At 38.0% G+C, this 21,944-nt stretch overlaps 1 protein-coding gene and 2 non-coding genes across 3 annotated transcripts in view; all 3 read right to left on the bottom strand.

Annotated features, from left to right (window-relative positions):
• Positions 1–579: 579 nt before the first annotated feature.
• EIF3A (eukaryotic translation initiation factor 3 subunit A) overlaps positions 580–21,944 on the bottom strand; it is a 33,459-nt gene continuing 12,094 nt past the window's right edge. Inside the window, exons 8-22 of the mRNA XM_023638589.2 lie at positions 19,246–19,350; positions 18,765–18,863; positions 17,482–17,598; positions 17,041–17,226; positions 16,069–16,416; positions 15,516–15,620; positions 15,319–15,432; positions 13,980–14,102; positions 13,029–13,182; positions 12,254–12,438; positions 8,052–8,140; positions 6,724–7,412; positions 3,688–3,913; positions 2,696–2,877; positions 580–1,820 (exon numbers count right to left, since the gene is read on the bottom strand). Coding sequence (XP_023494357.1) covers positions 1,585–1,820; positions 2,696–2,877; positions 3,688–3,913; positions 6,724–7,412; positions 8,052–8,140; positions 12,254–12,438; positions 13,029–13,182; positions 13,980–14,102; positions 15,319–15,432; positions 15,516–15,620; positions 16,069–16,416; positions 17,041–17,226; positions 17,482–17,598; positions 18,765–18,863; positions 19,246–19,350 — 2,958 coding nt within the window. The 3' untranslated portion in view covers positions 580–1,584. The remainder of the gene's footprint in view (positions 1,821–2,695; positions 2,878–3,687; positions 3,914–6,723; positions 7,413–8,051; positions 8,141–12,253; positions 12,439–13,028; positions 13,183–13,979; positions 14,103–15,318; positions 15,433–15,515; positions 15,621–16,068; positions 16,417–17,040; positions 17,227–17,481; positions 17,599–18,764; positions 18,864–19,245; positions 19,351–21,944) is intronic.
• On the bottom strand, positions 17,939–18,068 carry LOC111769745 (small nucleolar RNA SNORA19). The gene has a single exon (XR_002802556.1). It is a non-coding gene; the product is annotated as a small nucleolar RNA SNORA19 (small nucleolar RNA).
• On the bottom strand, positions 19,002–19,131 carry LOC111769748 (small nucleolar RNA SNORA19). Its single transcript, XR_002802557.1, has one exon. It is a non-coding gene; the product is annotated as a small nucleolar RNA SNORA19 (small nucleolar RNA).

Genomic DNA, 21,944 nt, shown 5'->3' with positions numbered 1-21,944 from the left:
AAGTACTGCCCCAAGTTCTTTTACTCATTACAAAAGAAAAGGCCCTCTCCTCACAAAAGACCGTTAAGACCACTTGTTGAAATACCAGATATTAAGAAGGTTAAATGTTTTAAAAAAGTGGTTTCCATCACTGGTAACGTCAAACACAAAAAGCTGCATCTGATTAGTGAAAATAAAAAAGCATCAGCACTCCCTCTTCTGGCCTTACAGCTGTACCAACAGGAATTCTCACCACTATGAGGAATAATGTTAAGTGCCTACAGCCACTATAAATCTGCAACTCACATTCCCTGATGTTATGATTTTTCTAATTTCAGGGGAAAATCTAAAATGGTACACCCACACACACATCACGCATAAGAGCTCACAGAGAAGACTACGGAGTTCCTCAATTAATAAAGGAGGACATCTGAGGGGAAATATCCTAGCCACATTTGCTTTCTGTTATATTTAGATTATCTTTGATACAAAACACTGAGACAATTAATAACACTGGCAAAATAGAAGTAAACTCAACTGAATATGCAAACTCACCATTAGAAACAAAACACTGATTATAACCACAAATCAACACTGAGAGAAATTCGGTAAGTATTTTATTTATCATTGAAGAAAAAACACAGCAGCAAGTTCTGTGTTGGCTTCAATAAGACCATATAGTTAATCTTTAACATAGCTACTACACTCCAAAATTGAAGTCAACACAGTCATTACTACAAATTACTTGTTGAAAGAATCTATCCTGAAGAGAAAGGAAATTAGGAAAAAGAATTTAAACAATTCCTCCAAACCACACATTTATAAATATTGTCATATTTAAAATGCTTGAAAGGCATGAATTCTCCATTAATGGAAAAGCAGTTTGCTATTGGCAACAGAAAAAAACTCAGCAATAGTTTACCAAAAGCTTTGAAATTTAAAAGCTCTAACTGTTTTTGGATTCACACTTGAACAGTTCTTGTCATTAATAATGACTGCAAATTGCTTTATACTCACCTTCTCTCAAGTAAAATCTAAAGAAAACCCCACTGTATCCAACATTTGTAATGTTTACTGCATGTATAGTGAACATAAAAACTTCCTAAATGTAGTTAATAGTAAATACCTCAAAGTACCTAGAGGTAATGTCTCAACTGCTAATGGTGTGACAACTGTTCCAGCTCCCTGCTTTAAAAGTCTTGAAACATATTTTCTGTAACAGAATCTTACCTCATTCCAAATTAATATCAGATATTTCAAAATCAAAAGAAAAAATATCAGTTCTATACCCAAGATACAGGTGTTACTCGATACCTGAAGGATTCACATTTCAAATTTATTTTTTAATTTTTCTTTTTTGTAAACAAATGATTGATGAAATAATGCAACACCTTAAATTCCAGAAAATGGCATGGTTTTCCAGCTTTCTGTGGATACGGTGCATGATCAATCTATTATATAGGATTAATACAAGTTCATGCTTTTTGTGTTATGGTGAGACAACATTAAAGAATCCAATTTAGACTGGTTGAAGCACAAGTCTAATAATCCGCGAATGTGATCAAACCTATGTGACACATGAGTTCGAACCCATTATCTTGAGACTTAACGTCGTACCGTGGTCCATCCATCTTCATCAGTCTCATTTTTAGTACGACGAAGAGATTCCCTATCTTTCTCAGCTCTCCATGAGGCCTTCTCTTTCTCGCCATCTCTTTCTCGGTCTCGGTCTCGGTCTCTTTCTCGGTCTCTTGAAAGAGCTGGGGGAGGAACACGACGAGGGGCGTCCCGCTCTTCCGCCCGCTCATCTTTCCTGTCATCAGCACGTCTCCAAGAACTTGCTAAAAAGTTTAATGAAAAGAAAGAGAGAGAGAGAATAAGCCTGTACTGTATTCTACTGGCTAAGACTTAACAAAACTTAAACAAAATGGAATGCCTCCAATTACTGAGAAATCCTGTACTGCAGATAATGATATACAATCTCCATTAAAAACCAATAAAAGCTAAATATATTTCAATCATTTTGATACAACTTCAAAACAACATATGGACTTTAAGAGAGGTAATTCAAATTTACAAATGAGAAGAAATCACTGGCCTGGGAAGTGTCTTGATTGGTTAAAAAAAATTTACGATAAGGTGACAGAAATCTGGCTGGCTGAAAATTTTAAAATTAAAAGGATTTTTGGCTCTTATTGAAAAAATTTTCACATCAAATTAGCCATTAGAATATTTTTCATAACGGCTATATAACAGAAGAAATACCCTTTTAATCCAGTTGTACAAAGAAAACATTAAAAGCTTGTAAGACAACTCCTTACTTAAGTGCAATGGTCATTTTAAACATTAGAAGTATTTTTTACTAAAGTTTCGATTGGTACAATTTAAGAGAAAGAATGTTTTACACTTTGTGCCCATCTACCAGAACCTTACTTTTAAATGATAGAATGCTTCCTCGTTTACATAAACATTTTAATCAATATATATTGCTTACTATCCAATTTAATCAAGTCTACCACTATACTTTGAATTTAGAGATAAGCTAACTTCACAGAGCAACCATGGAGTAAGTTTATGAGAACTGTGAATTCTAAATTGAATAAATATCTATTATTTTTGGTGTTCATACAAATTTATGAGGTTATTAAACAAAACCCAAAATTCCCCCAGAAATTATGCTTGTCCAACAGTTCACAGTTGTGTAGAATATCCTTACCTTCTTCACGTTCTGATCTCAAAGGAGGTCCTCTTCGGTCTCTGTCATCTCGTCTTTCTCTCAGATCACGGCGATCATCTCGCTCACGACGACGGTCATCCCGATCCCTATCGTCACGGCGACTCGAATCTCTCCAGCTAGAAGATTCTTCAGCTGGTCCTCTTCTCCAGCCACCTTCATCCCTGCAGGCATTCAAAATGCTATGTTAAGTTCTGTTGTTAGACTACACGGGTAATTATAATATGAACATATATAACATGAATATATCATATCCAAGTTGGTGCTCAAAAAAGTTTACAAATGTAACAAGGATGAAGTTTAAACTCTTAACTTGATCTCAATCTGATGCTGCAGGTGTGGAGGTCAAATGAGGACATCTGGATCTGTGCTGTCCAACACAGTAGCCATTACCCACATGTGGCTACGTGAATTTAAATTAACTAAAATAAAACCAAGACATGCCTTCAGTAGCCATAACTATACTCCAAATGCTCAACAGCCAAACCTGACTGCTGGCTACCATACTGGCCACTACAGATATGGGGCATTTTCATCCTTGCAGAAAACCGTATTGAACGGTGCTAGTCTAGACTTATTAGCACAGAGCCACTTTGACCAGAGAAAGCAGGCTAGAACTGTTACTACTATTAAAAGTAAAGGGGCTTTTAATAATTTAAGGGCAATAAAACTGACCTAAGCCACAGGGAAAAAACAATGGACTGGTAAAGCTACCTTGACTGGTTCCATTACCCAAGAGTTATACAACCTGTAGACAGCCACACAGCTCAAGCCTCTACTTTCTCACTTTAAGAGGGAACTGGCTCAATTAGATGACCGCTAAAATTTTTTTAAAATCTACACTATGATTCTAATAGATAAATTTCAGAGGGGTGGCTAAGAAGCACCATTTCCCAAAAATAGTTGGGAATACACAGAACAGTATTTAAGAGAATCTTAACTAACTCCACAAATAGTTTTAATGAGCATCAAACCTGGGTCGTCTGAAGCGATCCTCTCGATCCCCATCTCTCTCTCTGTCCCTTTCTCTCTCTCTGTCTCTGTCTCTATCTCTTTCCAGGTCCTTGTCATTCTCATCACGATCTGGATTCTCTCTCTCTCTCTCTTTTTCTCTATCCCATTCACGTTCTTCTGATGGTCTCGATTCTCGAGGTGGACCCCAACTCTCTTCCCTGGCTTTTTCTTTCTCTCTCCATCCACCTATTTTTTAAAGAAGCAAAAGAATTTTTCCGCTCAAGAAACAGACTGAAAGATCTTAATGTTGACCATCAATGCATCACCATTCTAAATGTGGATTTAAGACACACCAACCTCATTTAAAACAAAAAACTAAAACCATTTATCGCATTTCACAGAATCACCAGCTCCTATTTATGACCACCTATCATTGTTTTTCTAACTTACAGGAACATATAACATATAAGGAACTTACACAACCTGCATTAAGTGTTCTGTATGCAGAGATTTCAAGTATAAAAATCTGATCTGATGGTAAACAGACAACTCATTTAAGCAAAAAATAAAGGATGAGGGGTAGAATCTAGATTATAGAGCCCCATTATGAGTTCATTTGTATCTTGCAACATTTTCATAACCTTTATAACCAAAAACACCATCTTTTCATATTCCTGCCCTCCCCCATTTACCACCCATTCAGTCAATGATAAATCCTCTGACCTTTCCCAGTATCTCACTTAGCCACAGGATGTCCCAATCTAGAAACAAACAAATGAACGAACACACACACATACATACATACACACACACACACACACACACACACACACACACACACACACACAAGGGCTAAAGGAGCAGAGATTTCAAATTAAAACATATTATATCTGCAAGGCTATAATTAGTACTGTCACCAATATTTATGTTACCATGTGTCACAGCACTAGTCTAAACCCTCTGCCTGTAAATTCAGTCCTAGCCACAGCTCTAAGTAGATTATTCCACACTTGCTAAAATTTGTAACCCAGAATTAACATTTGAGGACTTTTACAGTCACTTGCAGACACATGCAGAGTAGCAAACTACTTGAGTCGCCTGACAAGCAGGTTCTCAGCTGAGGTCCAATAAGGCAACACTGTGACTTCTTGCTGCAGCTCTCACGTTTTAAACAAGTGTCCTTTGGGTGGTCTATTTTAGTGCCACATTTTCACATTTTTGTGCCTCTTTTTGGTGATTTCACTGCTTAAAATGGCCCGCAAGCATAGTGCTGAAGTGTTGTCTAGTGTTCCCAAGCACAAGGCGGCAATGGACGTGCCTTAGGGAGAAAACACGTGTTAAATAAACTTCATGCAGGAGTAAGTTACAGTGCTGTTGGCCGTGAGTCCAATGTTAATGAATCAATATTATATAATAAATAAGGTACCTTTAAACAAAAACACGTAAAACAAGGTTATATATTGATTGGTTGACAAAAATGTTGTGACTAGAGAGCTCAGAGGAACCTAACCTTGCATTTCCCCTAGGAGCAATGGTTCAGTATTTACAGCAACTTTATAAAACATAACTATCATGAATTAATGAGAATCTACTATACTATCATCTCCATTTTACACGTGGCACAGAAAAGTTAAGTGGCTTGCCCAAAGTCAAACAGCTTGACAGTAGAATGAAGTGAGACTAGAAGAGACAGAGCATACCACAGAATGACTAAGGGTAAAGGCAAGGAAGCTGCTCACTGAAATTTGCATTTAGAACAGATTGCTCTGGTTATTGTACAAAGACAAGAATTAGAGGTGGGAGAGCCAGCAGAGACCAGTAGCAACAAGAGTTCAAATTAAGAATGATGGTGGTCCAGACCCAAGTACACATGTAGGGGAACAGAGAAGTGGGTGAATTTAACGAACATTGAAAAGGTAGAATTGAACTAAATGATTTAACATAAAGAATGAAAAAGAGAGCAATGGAGAACTCTCAAATTTCCAGCTTATACAACTGGATGGACAGTGGTGCCTCTGGAGAAGCAGGGATGTGTGTATGTGTGTGAATTCAGACAGGTTGAGTTTCACGTGTCAGTGACACTTCCAGGTAGAGACGTGCTCTGTGCAGTATGCAGGTGGAAATGTAGGTCTGAAGGTAAGGAAAAAAGCCATCTGGAGAAGATAGTAACAGAAGTCACAAACTTGTACGCAATTGCTCAAGAATAATAAAACATGAAAAGATAAGCAGGCCCAAGACTGAGAAAGTAAGGAAATGAGCTCCTCCCATGAACATAATCCCATGGCTGGCAAGAGCACAAATGTTTACTAAGTATATTTTGTTTGTCGTTATTTATCTAGAGGAGGAGGCTGGTCCAGAACAGAACCTAAAGAACACCTATAATTAAGAGTGGGCACAGGAAGAAGAGAAGCAGCCAACAAAGCAGAAAGAAAACAAAGCACGTGGCATCACTGAAGTAGAAAAAGGGGTGCAGTTATTTGTTTTGGTGTGTGGGATTATTTCAGGTAAGCTTTTGGTCACTACAGATATTCAAGAGAAAAAGACCAGTTTATGTAGAAACAAATAATACAGCCCAGTCTCTGTCATATAGCCATTAAAATTTCACTTTTTTTCAGTTGAAAAATAGTATTTTGTGAGCCAGCCCTGATGGTCTAGCCGTTTAAGTTCAGCAGGCCTCACTTCGGTGGCCCGATACAGTTCCTTGGCACAGAACCACACCACTCGTCTGTCAGTAGCCATGCTGTGGCAGCAGCTCACAAAGAAGAACTTACAACTAAAATATACAACTATGTACTGGCGCTACGGGGAGGAAAAGAAAGAGAGGAAGATTGGCAACAGATGTCAGCTCAGAGCGAATCCTTCCCAGCAAAAAAAAATTTTTAATTTAACAACCAAAATATAAGTAGTCGTTTGAGCTGTTCCTTGTTTGAAATAACCTACTACCTATCATCTATAGAATAGTGGAGATTAGCTGGTGTAAAATTTCACTATTTGTAAACACACCAAACAGAGTCTACAAAGCATCCAATCCAGTTTTCTGAATACCAGAATTTTACCTGGTTTGACAAATGGTCTCCAGGGACCAGGTCTTGAGTCGTCACCCCTTCTGGGCATCCGATCATCATCAACCCGTCTTGAGATCCGATCATCATCCATGTTTCTCCAAGGGCCCCTGTCATCATCTGCACCACGCCTGGAAATTCTATCATCATCAGTACTCCTCCAAGGTCCTCGATCGTCATCCAACCCACGCCTGGGACCCCGGTCATCATCCAACCCACGCCTAGGACCCCTATCCTCGTCAGCATTACGCCAGGATGACCGCTCATCATCAGCACCTCCTCGCCTCGGCCCCCGGTCCTCATCCATCCCACGTCTTGGTCCTCTGTCCTCATCGGCTGTTCGCCAGCTTCCTCTGTCCTCATCCAGTCCTCGTCTAGGTGGTCTGTCATCCTCCACATGACGCCAGCTTCCCCTGTCTTCCTCACCAATTCGTCTGGGAGGCCTGTCGTCATCTGCATTACGCCAGGAAGGCCGGTCATCGTCTGCCCCCCGGCGAGAGAACCGATCTTCATCAGGAGCACGTCTAGGGCCTCTGTCATCATCCATGCCACGGCGAGGAACCCGATCGTCATCTGGTCTAAGGGAAGACTCTCTCTCTTCATCGTCCCCCAAACGCCTTGGTCGATCCTCATCTCTTCTATGAGGCCTCTCCTCATCCCGCCCTTCTCCACGTCTCCACTCCCTATAGAGCAACAAGCCAAACATCTTTAAGAGTAAAATTTCTAAAAACAAAAATCCTTTTGGGAATTACTTAACTTGCTTTTAAAAATCACTTTAGCCTAAATTAATTAATCCTAAAAGCATATGTTCTCCTAATAAAAAATAACATGAAATCCAAATGTTACATGAACAAATAAACCAATAAGCAGACAACTGCCTTAAAAAGGTATCTGCACTTTACCAGAATTACCTTGGCAGTTTATAAATCTGTTACTATGAGCTTTCAAAACTTACTTTCTATGTAGGATATGACCAGCATTCTCACCTATCATTAGTAGTCATTTTAAAGGATGGTTTGATCTACTTAAGAAATTTAAAGGAAAAGAAAAATACGTTATGGAACTGTTCATACTCTAACCTAAATACTATTCAATTATCGAATAAAAAAATCTAAAGCATGTATTTCTCAAAATGCTTAGAAGTCAGTAATTACAACAGTGTTGAAGTAAACAATGAAAAACATTTGGGTAAGAGACATGCACATAATTCTTCATGGCTTTCCTTTCCCCACTCCTATAGAATGAACCAAATTAGAAAACACTAACAAGAGATTAACAGGACCCTATAACTAGGTAGTACTATTTTCCTTAACTCTACTTACTTCTCTGGTGGGCCTCTTCTCCACTCAGAATCTACTTCAGGTCCTTTTCTCCATGTGCCTTCTGAATCTCTATCTCCCCAACGAGAGTCCTACATTGACCAAAGTTAATAAGAGGCGCTACATTGGCAACACTTATTACAACTACCGGTATTACCATTCAAACGTTTTTGTACTTATATTAATATTAAAATAATCTTAAGTCCTTAAATATAAGTTTTAAAATTCTGTTTCTTTTTTAACCTGAAATCAGACTGACAGTACAGTGAAACAGGTATTCTCATGTATTGTGGGTGGCTTTATAAACTGATAAAACACCACTTGAAAGCAATCTGGCAGCATGCCCCTGGAAGTGTCTACATATTTCCTTTGACCTAGAAATTCCCTTTTGAGAGTATGTGAAAAAAGCCCAGTGCCCCAAAATGTACATCATAGTACCTACTAAACAAACAGACATAGAGCAAATGCAATGTCTAATAGGGGATGGTCACATTAACAGTATTACCCTCTTTAAAATATTATGCTGTTATTAAAAACTATGGAAAGAATGTGAAGATAGTCAATACCCTGAAAGTGAAAATGTATATCTGGTACAACCTTTGTAACAGGCAATGCCTACAACATTAATCACTGACACCTCAGACACAGCTTGACTGCTCCTACAAAGGGTAACAACCTAAGGGCACAAATCAGATAAGGAAGATCGCTCAGAAAGATCTAAAACTAGATCTAGGGGTGGGGTTGGGAGGACTAAAATAAAAACCTAATGAAGCTGAGAATAACTACAATCCCAAGTAGGTATACAAGAGGATCATTATTTAAATTTTAAAGAGTATCTTGGCAACAAAACCCTCTAACAACAACTAACACTAACAAGCAGTGAAGGACAAGAATGGTGAGATGATAAATCATCTGCCATCACAGCTCCTGACAACTCTGTGTTGTCTCTTATAATGGGGGTTGTTTAAGAGACTTTCCCAAGTGAACACTGTGGGAGAAAATAGGAACTCAACTGTCAGTGTAACCTATGGTCACTACAATGCAGGGAAGGTCAGTGCCCAGAAGATCAAGTTTCTCCCACCCTGCAAATTAAACTCAACAAATAACTCAAGCTATTAGATTTTACTACAAATATTAGAACCTCAAAAGAAATTATAGGAACAGCTATGATAGCCTTTAAACAAAGAGAATTCTAAAAAATTAACGTGTTCGCCCCCAATTTTTAAGTCAGATGATATATCAACAGCAGACTAGGCCCTGCTGATGAACATATAAATTGCACAGGAATCTCAGAACCAGTTACAAAAGGAGGAACAGATGAAAAGAACAAGTGAAACACTAAAAGATACAAAGAACAAGACTCTGAAAGGTCAGAATAGAGAAAAGGAGAAAAAAAATTCCCTAAGCTAAAAAAAACTCAAACTTCTCTAAGCTAAGTAAATTGAATCCTCTGACTGAAAGGACGCATGTGCAAAAAACAGTCTTGGTGGTAAACTCCCTTTACCCCATAGATAGAAAATTCTAAAAGCTTCCAAGGAATAAGAGTATCTACAGAAGTAACAAGACCAAGATTCTCATGGTCCCCCTGACACTGTTCACCGTGTACTAAGTGAGCACAGGTCTCTATACTTCTGAGGGAGGAGGATGCTGAACTGGCCAAAACACTGAACCATTGTTCAACTGTAACACAAAAACAAAACCCCTCTTGAGACATATACAAAGACATTCTGGAAAAAACTTAGAAGACACACAAAACAAAAAAATTTATCTGCAAGGGGGAAAAAGGGATACAGTGTAAACATATCTGAAACTAAAACATGTTTGCCGATATGGCTGTAAAACTGGTAAATGAGCCCTAAAGAGAGAACATCTTTTAATCCCCTGAAGCAAAAACATTCACCTTTTTGAAACAAAAGCTAAGTAGAAAAGGCATGCTCAGAGTTTCGGTTTGTTCTAAAGAGACAGAAGAGTTCTCAAAATTTAGAGACTGTGGAAGTTTAGATAGATTTTTGGAAAAAAACTGATGGTAATCACTAAAAGAGTAGAGAAAACAAAAAAGAACCAAGAAAAGTTCATAAATTTGGCTTAAAAAAGGAAGCGCTGGCAGGGACATGTAAGCAAATAAAAAGCTCCAAACCAAACATGAGGAATAAAACCAAATATAATAGTTACCATGTTAAATGTAAATATATAAAATTAAAGACTCTCCAATCGAAAGGGAAGGTGGGGAAGGAGGGAGCACAGAACAAAAACAGAAGGTTGAAAAACAACAAAAGAATAAACACAGGCAGATTTGCAGAAACTAAAAGAAAAAAATCAGAAACCCATAATCATAGGTAAGTTACCTCACTTCCTTCAGAAGATAAGGTAAATTAACAAGATGTAGCAAATTATCACAACAGCTCTTATTTCATACATACACACAGAACTTTGTACCCAACAGAAAGGAATATTCATTAAGAAATCTGACGATGTTTTGGGACACAAGGGAAAAATGTATTAAATTCCAAAAAATCAGAAATCATACAGGCCATATTCACAGTTAACAAGAAAGTAAAGAGAAATTAACCAGAGTAACAAAACTAAAAGGAGTAACAGAAATTAACAAGAGTAACCAAACTAAAAACCTACATACATCATAAAACAAACTGGAGACTACATAGATAAACAGCAGGTCCTCCAATAAAGATAAGCATCTGATGCAGGTATGGCACAGATAAACGAGCATAGAAAAGGCAGGCAAGAAATCCTCCAGTTACTTACCTCTTACCTTAAAAACTAAGCAATATTGTGTTTAAGGGGCAGCATGGGCACATTCCAGGGAAGACAAAGAGCATGCAGGTAGATGTCACGGACACAAGATAAGGCATAAAACTAGCTCAGAATAGCTAGAGTACATGTGACTAAGAAGAAAACGGTAACAAATGAAGCTAATAAAAAAAGCAGTAACCATGAAAGGCCTTCACTGCTACGGCACATTCTACCTGTGGCTCTAAGTAATGAGTGAATGTCAATCAAAGGAAGGTTGGAAACCCAAGAACCAGCGTAATGATTAAACATGCATTATGAAAAACCAAGCAGGCCACAACATAGAGGACAGTCTGATGCAGAGGGGAGATTATGATCAGGGGGAATAGTAAGGAGGGCAGTAAGTGATACAGCCAAAGGAAAAATCTGAATTCAGGCAGGAACGTAGGGATAGAAAGGAGAGGGGAGCGGTAGATTGATTAAGTGGGTAACATTGCCACCAATCAGGAGAAGGAATTAAAGAGACATAAGACAGGAGGAAACACCAGTCAGTTTTACATGAGTGCATATTATAAATAAATATTTAGAGGGGAGAGCCTGTTGGCAAAGAAGTTAAGTTTGTGCACTCCACTTCAGCAGCCCAGAATTCTCTGGTTCAGATCCGGGGCACGGACCTATGCACACCACTTGTCAAGCTATGCTGTGGCAGGTGTCCCACACTTAAAATAGAGGAAAATGGGCACGGGTGTTAGCTCAAGACTAAATTCCTCAGCAAAAAGAGGACTGGTGGTGGATGTTAGCTCAGTGCTAATCTTACACAAAATAAATAAATAAATAGTATTATAGAGCAGCATTTGAACCACCCAGGAATACTGTTAAAACGCAGATTCTGATTCAAAAAGTTTGGCATTGGACCTGAGATTCTGCATTTCTAACAAGCTCCCAGGGAACGATGAATGCTGCTCATCCACCAGACTCATCTTTGAGTACCAAGGAGTTGGAGAACTCACATCAACCTCTTAATTCACAGCAACTCCTTTCAAGAAACAGAACAGTCTCTTCTATAGCACTAATGAGTGTTATGAGAAATACTTAGTCTCATAAGGTTGTTCTTATAAGGATTCTAAACTGAAGCCTAGAAAAAATCCCAGCTTTGCTAAGACATGCCTAATTTTGCCCCCTCGGGACCCTTCTGTCTTTGGGAAGACAAAGCAGTACTAGACTTTAAAAGAAACGTGAACGTAACCGATTTAAAACACCAACCCCAGACACTGACAGATGCACTCACAGGTGTACCATGCAAGAGAGGTGACGGACAAACACAGCACATAAAACAACGTCCACACTCACCTTTCTAGAAACACCAACCCCAGACACTGACAGATGCACTCACAGGTGTACCATGCAAGAGAGGTGACGGGTAAACACACCACATAAAACACAACGTCCACACTCACCTTTCTAGACAGCGGATCGTCACCAAGTCTTCTCTCTTCCTCCCGACGCCGTTCCCTCTCTTCAATCTCCATCTCCCTCTGGCGTTTTTTCCTTTCTACCTCTTCTAATTTCTTGACCCGCTCCTGATATTCTCGAAGCTCTTCCTCGCGCTTCGCCCGCTCAGCACGCTCTCTCTCTTCGCGCTCTACACAATGCATTAGGTTATAAAGTATGCCTCCTACACGCACCTTTCCCCTAGGGCTACATCTACTTTTCTGGTATTAAACACGTGACACAATGTAGGAGGAAATTCTTTTTAAGAATTTTAAACCAGTTTACAATCAGCTAAAGGGAAGAAGACATTCAAGGAAACAGCATTGTGCCACTCATATTAACAGTTTTGTAACGACTTAAGAATATACTAGAATCCCTTCCCAACTCCTGAGCATCTGGGATTCCAGACAAAGGAAACTGACAGGCTTCATCTAGAATGTGTTCCTCAATAAATGCTACTACTACATAGACTACAGTGATAAAAATTAAAAGGCAGTACTGATTTTTGAAAGAACATCAAAAATGTGGAAATCAGCTGGCAGAGGATGTGACATCCTCATATAACAAACTGCGGACAACTAAAAGTTACATTCTCAGAACCTGAGAACTGGTTAGTTGCAGTTAAGAAGCCAATGATCCTGATTCCCCCTTCCTATATACTCTAAATACGGTTGCTCTGAATTGGACCTGATAGCACCCTTGCGTCATCAGACCTCAATCTTGGTCTGTAGGGTCGGTTACCTTTCAGCATTTGTTCTTCTGCCCTTCTCTGCTCCTCCTCTTCCTTTTCTCTATAGTAGGTTATTCTGCGTTCTTCTTTACGTTGCCTTTTACGTTCTTCCAAGCGATTATGCCTTTCTTCTGCTAATCGCTCTTCAAACTGTTTGAGTTTTTCCTGTAATTGAATGGTTACCAAAGGGGAGGAAAAATCAATTTTTTTGAAGAGCTACAAACTAGCAGTAAGTTTACAAAAGCATCACAAGTTTCTTGGAAGCACAGAAAACAACTCACAAGTATAAGAACCAGAGTTTTCAAATGACTGAAGTTTTTTCCACAGTTTTTAAATTATGAATTGCAGACAACATTATCTATTCCTAGTGGGTCTATTTTTATACAAAATAAACTGAATCATTAAATTAGAACCTAAGAGTAGGATGCTGATCAAGGATTTTCCTTTCCGAATCAAACAGTAAATAAAGGCTCATACCAAAAGCAATTTTTCTGAAGATGATGATGATTAGCCCTGAGCTAACTGCTGCCAAGCCTCCTCTTTTTTCTGAGGAAGACTGGCCCTGAGCTAACATCCGTGCCCATTTTTCTCTACTTTATATGTGGGACGCCTGCCACAACATGGCTTGACAAACAGTGCCATGTCCGCACCCGGGATCTGAACTGGTGAACCCCGGGCCACTGAAGCGGTACGTGCGCACTTAACCGCTGCACCACCAGGCTGACCCCTCAAAAGCAAATTTTATGCAGTCCACTTTCACCTTCAGAAAAATTTGTTTATAGTGATGCTTGACTACTTAGCCTACAAAATATTTTCAAGAAATTTCCTATTAAAATGTTATTTAAATGACCATCACAAATGTTAGCTCAAGACAAAATGTACCCATGTTAAAGGAGAATTCTTAAGGCAAAACAAAAAAGCTCATGAATAAACGTTTCCCGTTTTGAAACCAGCAAGCTCACCTCATAAACAGACTGCCGTGCCGCCTTGAGTCGCATTACAAATAAATCTCTGTCTTCGAGCATTCGGGACATTCGATTCTTATGTTCAAGAGCCTTTTCGCGTTCCAGCTGCATAGTAGTAATCTGCAAATACGTAATACAAAGTCACATTTCAAAGCACTCATTATCTGATTACTAATTTACCTCAAATTCCTGAGATCATCTTGAATAATTGTAAGAAGCTCCTTTGCCCTTTCCATTTTCCTATAAAAATCGAAGGCTAACTCATCCATGCCAACACGTCCTTGGCAATCAAGGACAGAAGATGGACAAAAGAGTCTTGGGGCTTCTATAAGAAAGTTTTTGTTTAGCCTCATGATACCACAAATTTTTATAAAGACAAAACTATAATATAATGGTAAAACAAAATAATAAATACCTCATCTTAATAAGCACTATGGTTTACTTTTTAAAGGTATTTTCCTTAAAAACAACTGGAGGTAAAAGCAAGATAAACTACTAATATAAGGCGGCTTTTCCTTTGGTGCTACAAGTGAAAAAATTGAAGGCTTCAGGGCAGAGACTGCAACAAATCATCTTAAGTATTTTATTTGGTCTGCAGCACGTTTCTTTTCCTAATTTTATACATTAAGAGAATCAACACAAAAATTCCAACTTCTAAAACCACTGGAAGAACTGGCAACACCAGGCCCAGAATGACAACAATCCGATGGAACCAAGAGGCTGCATTCTCCACACTGTGTCCCCACAAATGCAGGCTGTCTCCTTGCCTGTGACTTTCTTTAAAACCAGAATACGGTCACTCATTTTTACTACAAACTTGGTCACTATAAGCAGTTAAGTCACAAAAGACCACATACTGTATGACTCCATCTATATGAAACACCAAAAACAGGCAAATCTAGAGATAGGAAGATGAGCGGTTGCCTACGGCTGAGTTGGTGGAGGGGAAATGGGGAGTGACTGCTAAGCAGTACAGAGATTCTTTTGGGGTATGTTCTAAAATTAGATGGCTGCACAATTCTGTAAATATACTGCAACCATCAAATATACACTTTAAATGGGTAAATTATATGGCATGTGAATTATTATTTCCACAAGGCTGTTTTAAAAAAACGAACTTTTCACAGCTGTTCTTTGTATTTTACAAGTTTCATTTTTAAATCTCTATTGTGAAAATTTCTATCTGTCCACCAATGGCTGATATGCTGCCATTAAAGCACCATTTCTGGCAAAAGAATACAAAATCAATCAATTTTGAAAACCTGGTCCCATTACTGGTAGAGGATTTAATTACAGCTTACAGTCTAAAAATATTACAACTGAACTAAACACTTACTCTCTCTTCTTCTTGTTGTTCCCACAGATCCATGTCTTTAATTCTCTGCTCTTCATAAGCACTCTTTATTAAAGGGATTTCTTCCAAACGCTTAGCTCTTTCAAAATAGTCAATCTGAATGACATGAGAACAAATGTAATTTAAAAGAAAGTTCTTTTAACTTGGCGTGTTAAAAGTTTACCAGTCTTTTCATTTACCTTCTTTTCTTGATTCTTTAGGCGTTCCTGAAGTTCCTTCTTTTCTTTCTCCAGTTGTTCAACCTGTTTAGCCATGATGAAATCTGGATCCAATTCTTCAAGGTCCTGAAAAGTAATAAAAATGCACCATCATTAATAAGACTAAGAAAGAAATACATAACAGTCAATACGGAGCACTGCTTTCTAGAATCAAATCCTAAATTACTTGTTTTTTACAATGGGTAAATGTTTGAACAGGTAAATTTAAGCGATGTAAAAATGTTTCACAATAGCCTTAATTCCATTTGATGGTGGGGGAAAAACTATGGAAGCTTAACATCTGTTTCTCCTTCCTCCAATCTACATGTACCCAAACTCCATTTTAACAGAGGTTAAAACTGCACAGAACCGTTAAAAACAAATGCTTCCTTCACAGATTATAGTTAGTGGACCAGCTGTACCAAAATGAGTGAAAATAACCAAATAACCCAAAATAAACCAATAAACAATTAAGGACTATGCTTCTAAGAGATGTGGATAAAACTGAGTTTTTAATGACTAACATGCCACCTACTTCAATATCGATATCTTTGAATGCTTTGGCACCCAGTTCCGTTTTCTTGATCTGCTCCAAACGCTCACGAACAGTTTTCTTTTTGATTTGTTCATGTTCCTGTAAGATACGCTCCTTCTCTCTCTCCTTTGCCTCCTGTCGCAGCCTCTCTTCTTCAGCCTTCCGTACTTTCTGGAGTTCAGCTTCCCTCTGCTCCAATTCTTCTTTCTCCCGCTGGATATTCAGACTCTCAAGCCGCTCTTTCCTTTCCTCAATGGTCTGACGGCGAGCCAGGATGCGCTGATGCTCTTTTCGTGAATTTTTAAGGTACGCGGTAACAGCCAACTGATGCTGTTCTTCTTTCTCTTGCTTCAAAACCAAATGGATTAAAAAAATCTTTTTAAATGATATACCACGGTAGTAGGCGTCAAAAAAAAATTCTAAAGAATCCTGATACATTACCCTTATATGTGTTTGCATTTAGTAACAGAAAATGACTTTAATCTACTGGTTCCCCAAACCAAATACTATGGCGCTACTCCTTTTCAGAGTCTTTTAATAGCAATGACATAGCTGAAGAACCTTTATTTGCTAGGTCAACTTTTCTCTGCACCAAATCTACTTTAAAGTGTTCAAGCCAAGGAGGAATACTACCAGAGCTCACAAACAAAAAATAACTTGTGCAAGAAGAAAAGTCCCATCATAGTACTCTCTATTTGGGGAATCATCACATCTGTGGTCATTGTTTCATATAACAGTCCTCATATTATCATATTACCTGTGTACTGTTATTATTTTACCCTATGGGAGGCAGCTCAATGACCTATCTACCTGATAAAGACACTTGATAAAATACCAAAACTATCAAATACAATTGAACAGGAAATATGCAGTAAATCCCTTCTCTTAGACATCATCGCAAACCTTTTTGTGAAAGACATAGCACAGGACCCCTGAAAAACTCCATATTTCATTTCTCCCGAAGATGCATACCAGTATATGAGCTGGCTTAATGACTTCAAGTGCTTTTGCAAGTACTGAGGACATGGCTGTCAGCTGATTTCTTATCTGTTCTGAAGGCATGCTTTGCAAATGAGGACCAATTGGAGCATCTTCTCGAGTAGCATAATTCAAATCGGATCCAAAACTAAGGGTCCGAGAAGTGTGGTCAATACGAACCTTTGAAAATTAAATGATATTATCAATAGTAAAATCTATACACAAATATGAAGTCATTCTACAAATAACTTTGATAAAAAATTTCCACTGAATTTGAAGGAAAAAAATTAACTAAAGAGTGCTATATACAAAAGCTAGAAGATTCACTCAGTAAAGCTTTAAAATGGTGTCACTGTACCAAAGCTGAGAAACACAGGATATGTGTGTTTTTAGTCCTCAAAGGACTCCACCTCGGCATCCCCTTACAGCACATACCTGCAGGTCACAGTGCCTGGCTGCATCTACTATGGCCCGTTCCAGTTGGAAAGCATCAACAAAAGGAACCAGAGAAGTCAAACGAGAAAACTCAATGCTCTGATAAATTTGTGCCACCTGCATAAAAAACACAAGGTTAGTAATAATAGCTATCACTTATCCAACAGTTTTTTTGTGGAGTCTCTTAACAATCACGGAAAGTAGAAATTACACCCATTTTTCAGAGAAAAGAAACTGGAAGCTCTGAGTGTATGTTAACAGCACCCTGGGGGAGCTGGAACTCCAATCCAAGGCTATCAACCCTAAACCCTACACTTTGAACCGTCACATTATAACATTCCTCAAAAGCATCATCTTTTCAAATCCTAGTTTCATAAAACAAAAAAACCCTAAACGGTCATCTATTTGTAGATAAACGCCTGCTACTTACCTAGTTCAACTGAACACTTTTTTATAAAACTGTCTGAAGGAGACTGGCAGCATGACTATTTAGTTATACTGCTAATTAACCTTCAACTGTTTATATAGCACATAAGAAATAACACTGCTCACATATACGAGAGAAAGCAGGTCAATGAAATGTGCACAAATACCAAAGTGAACATACAGTAACCTCCCCCCATGAAACAAATGGAAGACAAAACAGGAACATTTAAGCCATATTATAAACCTATATTCAAACTCCAGTAAGAAGTCAGACTAAAATATGTTAAAATCCTGATAATATCCAGTGTTAGCAGGAAAAAAGGCTTTCTCATTCACTACCAGTGCGAGGGTCCACTAATCAAATCTTCTGAGGAGCTATTCAAGCTTTAAATGTGTAAGCTCTATGACTAACTCCATTTCTTATGCACAGAAAGTCACAGAGGTAGGCAAAGTCACATGTTGGAAGACGCTCACTGCTACATTCTCTAATGGCAAAAAACCTAGAAATACAGATTTCCATCAATAGAATCTAAATAAATAAATCATGGTAGCTTTAGACAATGAAAAACCATATAGGTATTAAAAGCAGTAAGGGAGATCTACACTGCTAACAACAGAAAATGTACGAAGATAGTGTTCAACAAAAAAGGAGGGAAATAAGCAGTTACAAATTATGTGAAATAATTCTGTTCTTCAAATCAAATAGATAAACAATAAGACTCATTTCAGCAGGGGGTAGAATTTGGGGAAGGTTTCACTTCCTAGGACATTCCTACATATTTCACAGTTTTGCAATCCAAACAATCAAGGGGAGAAATTCCAGTTCTTACATAAAACATTTATTTTTAAATTTTTACCTGCTGCAGAAGACGGAGTATGGTGTTGTTTTGCAGCTGTGGGACATACTGCTGCAACTCTGGTTCCTTTTCAGGTTGTTCTCTAACCCAATTTAGAACCTATAAAATCCATTAAACTGAAATTATACTTTCTACATAACAGATACTAAAACATCTGTGAATCTTTCTCAATTTCCATAACATACAAAATTATCACACAATGCAAAGAAACACAAAATGTAAAATGAAGTTATTGATACTTGTCTGAAGGTGACTGACAGCAATGGCTAAATTAGTCATGCTGCTAATTTACCTCCAAAGGTTTGTTTAGCACATCAGAAATATCTTTTCTCTTGACATAAAGAAAAAAAGACAATGAAATGTGCACTGAATTCAAATGCATAGGATAATACTTCTCTCTTAACAAATATAAACACAACCTTAAACTGCAACAGGGCCAGCTACATGGTAATATAACCGAAACTTACATACAAATGCTTACCTTTGTGACTCTCTCACAGAGTTTCAGTGGGTTAAATTCTACTTCCAGCCAGTTGTAAAGGTCTTTCACTTCTGGGACAACATATTGTAGCACATTGAATCTGACCTACAGTAAGCAAAATAAAAGGTTTAATCGCTGAAGGAAATTTTCCAACTGGGATTTTGAAATGAGTATAAATTAAAGAAAAAATTAGGATTAGTAATCTGGAAAATGATTGAAAAACTGTCTAGCCTCAATCTCTCTCAAATTTACCAAAGAGTAATCCAGGACAACTATGTTGAGTCTCTTGCCCCAAATTATGCAGCCACCTACAGTGAAAAGCCCCATGAGAACTTAGAAAATAACTGTACATCAATAAAATAAAATATTTATGAAGACAATTCATGTGGCCAACATTAATTTATTATCGAGTAAAATACCAGGGTTTACAAATACCTATCACACAAAAATTATCATGGCAGCACTATTCATAATAACCCCAAACTAGAAAAAACTCAGGACAATAGGGGATAGGTTCACATAATGTATAGGAATGGTCAAAGAAAGAACAGCTACATTCAACACATGAATAAACCTCACAAATATAATGGTGAGAAAAAGCATTTCACGTATTATTCCATTTATATAAAATTTAAATTTCCTATAAAATACATAATCAAGCAAAATTTATCTGTGGTGTTATAAATCAGGACAGTGGCTATTCTTGGGGACAGACATGGGAGAGTGGTGATGGAAACAACTTTTATGATTTGTACTCTTTTTTTAAAATGTTATAGTTCAATAACATTTTAAGTTTACACTTGAATAGAACTCAACTTACTTCCACAATAAAGACACTGCTTGCATAACTTTTCTTACAAGGAGTAGCATAATTTTATAAACCCAAAACCTGCCCATAACCAAATCTTATCTTATCTATGCTTTAACCTAGAATAAGTACTCTATGTAACGTTTATCCTTCACACATGCTGGGAACTGGTAACCCTAAGACAGAGTAACTCCCCCGACACAGCCAAGACTCGAAAGTACAGGAGTATGTACCCATACAGACGGCATCACAAGACTGAGGCAAATGGTGGCAGATCCCATCCCCAGGAAAGAAGGGTGTCCACAGACTTGAGCGCTCTAGTCTAAAGCTAACTCCGATGCAAAATGAGCAAATGACTGATGTCCTACCACACCTGAATACTTCCCTTAAGTGCTTTACTGGAATAAGATGCAGTATAAGCATTCAAATAAAATTCCCCCAGACCTATTTCCATTCCGATCAAGAAATTATTCTAGATTCTCCATTTAGCATCCCCTCCCAATAGGTAAGGTGCTAAGACAGGCTATCATAATCCACTAAAGTATATTTCTCACTAAAATTGATCATCAGCCTTGTGAACTAACAGTCTGTCTCTTATGAACTTAATTAACTTGAATCTGTCCTAAAATAATGAAATCATTCCCTTGGTACTTGCAAATTCAGTTATGTCACCCAAAGCTCAAGTCTCAACCTTGGATATATGGTGAACTCACCAAAATTTATAAATGCTTCTTGGCAGTCAGCTAATCTATTCACCTGACACCAACCAGTACCCTTCTTATAAACTTATACACACTTATCTGTGGGAACAATGAGGACCTAAATCTGGATGTCCTGGCTGCAGGCCCAAGGCTCTACAACACTGATCCCTGGATCATAATCATACAGACCAACTCTAACACCACGGTGTGGTATATACAGACCCAGGCTCAAGAGGTAAGGATTATACTTCCAGTTTGGCACACTCCTTCAGTATTTAAAAAGAAAGAATTTTTTAAACATATTTGCTAGTAAGACCTCTTCCTAAAGACAATGCTGTTTTTATTACACTTAATCCTAAGCAGTCCCATAAAAACTTGCCAAAACACAAAGCTGATTTTTGTGGGCAGTGGCAGTAGAATAAAACACAGAGGTGTACAAAGACAGAAATATACTGTTTCTTTTTAAAAAGTTGACTACAAAGGGAATCTGCCTTACTACCACAACAGAGAAATATGTCATAAGAGAAAACCGCTGCTATAAAGACAACTACTAGTTCTTACCTAACTTGCCCAATTCTGCCAGAAAACTGAGGCCTTTTCTCTAGTCCCTGTCCCTTTCTCTCTTGTCCCAAGGTAATTTATTGGAGGTCTACCACAATAACCACTAAGTCAGACCACTGTGACTCAGAATCCCTAAAATCTAAACCTCTCTGGAGTACAAATTCCATTTCAGTATCACTCTTCTGACATGTAACAGACACTCACATGATAAAGTTCCACTAATCAAAAGATTCCATCAAGGTAAAACATTGTAAACATACCCACACACACAAAGCTTAGACTTCTTGTTCTGAAACTGACTTAGTACATGTAGTAGTTGAAACCTAGAAATGTACATTTTAAAAAGTACTTCACCCACAATTTCATTACATAGCCCAGACTAAGAACCACTGCTTTAGTAACATAAAAGTTTAAAAGACAAAAGAGTTGGAAACACTTTAGTTGTCCAGAATCACTTCATTCTTTCCTAGCCTCATCATCACATTTCCAACATCTGTCAGCTTGATTAGTTTTCCTGTAGTCCCCTGAAATGCCCATCATTACTTTTCCTCTTACTGAGTGACCCATACTACCCCTCAGAGCTAGTCCAAGTCTCATCTACTACAACAAATTTAACTCCAGCTCACCCA

Source organism: Equus caballus, chromosome 1 (assembly GCF_041296265.1).
Source record: "Equus caballus isolate H_3958 breed thoroughbred chromosome 1, TB-T2T, whole genome shotgun sequence".
NCBI lineage: Eukaryota > Metazoa > Chordata > Mammalia > Perissodactyla > Equidae > Equus > Equus caballus.
This window is presented reverse-complemented; position numbering and strand designations above follow the sequence as displayed.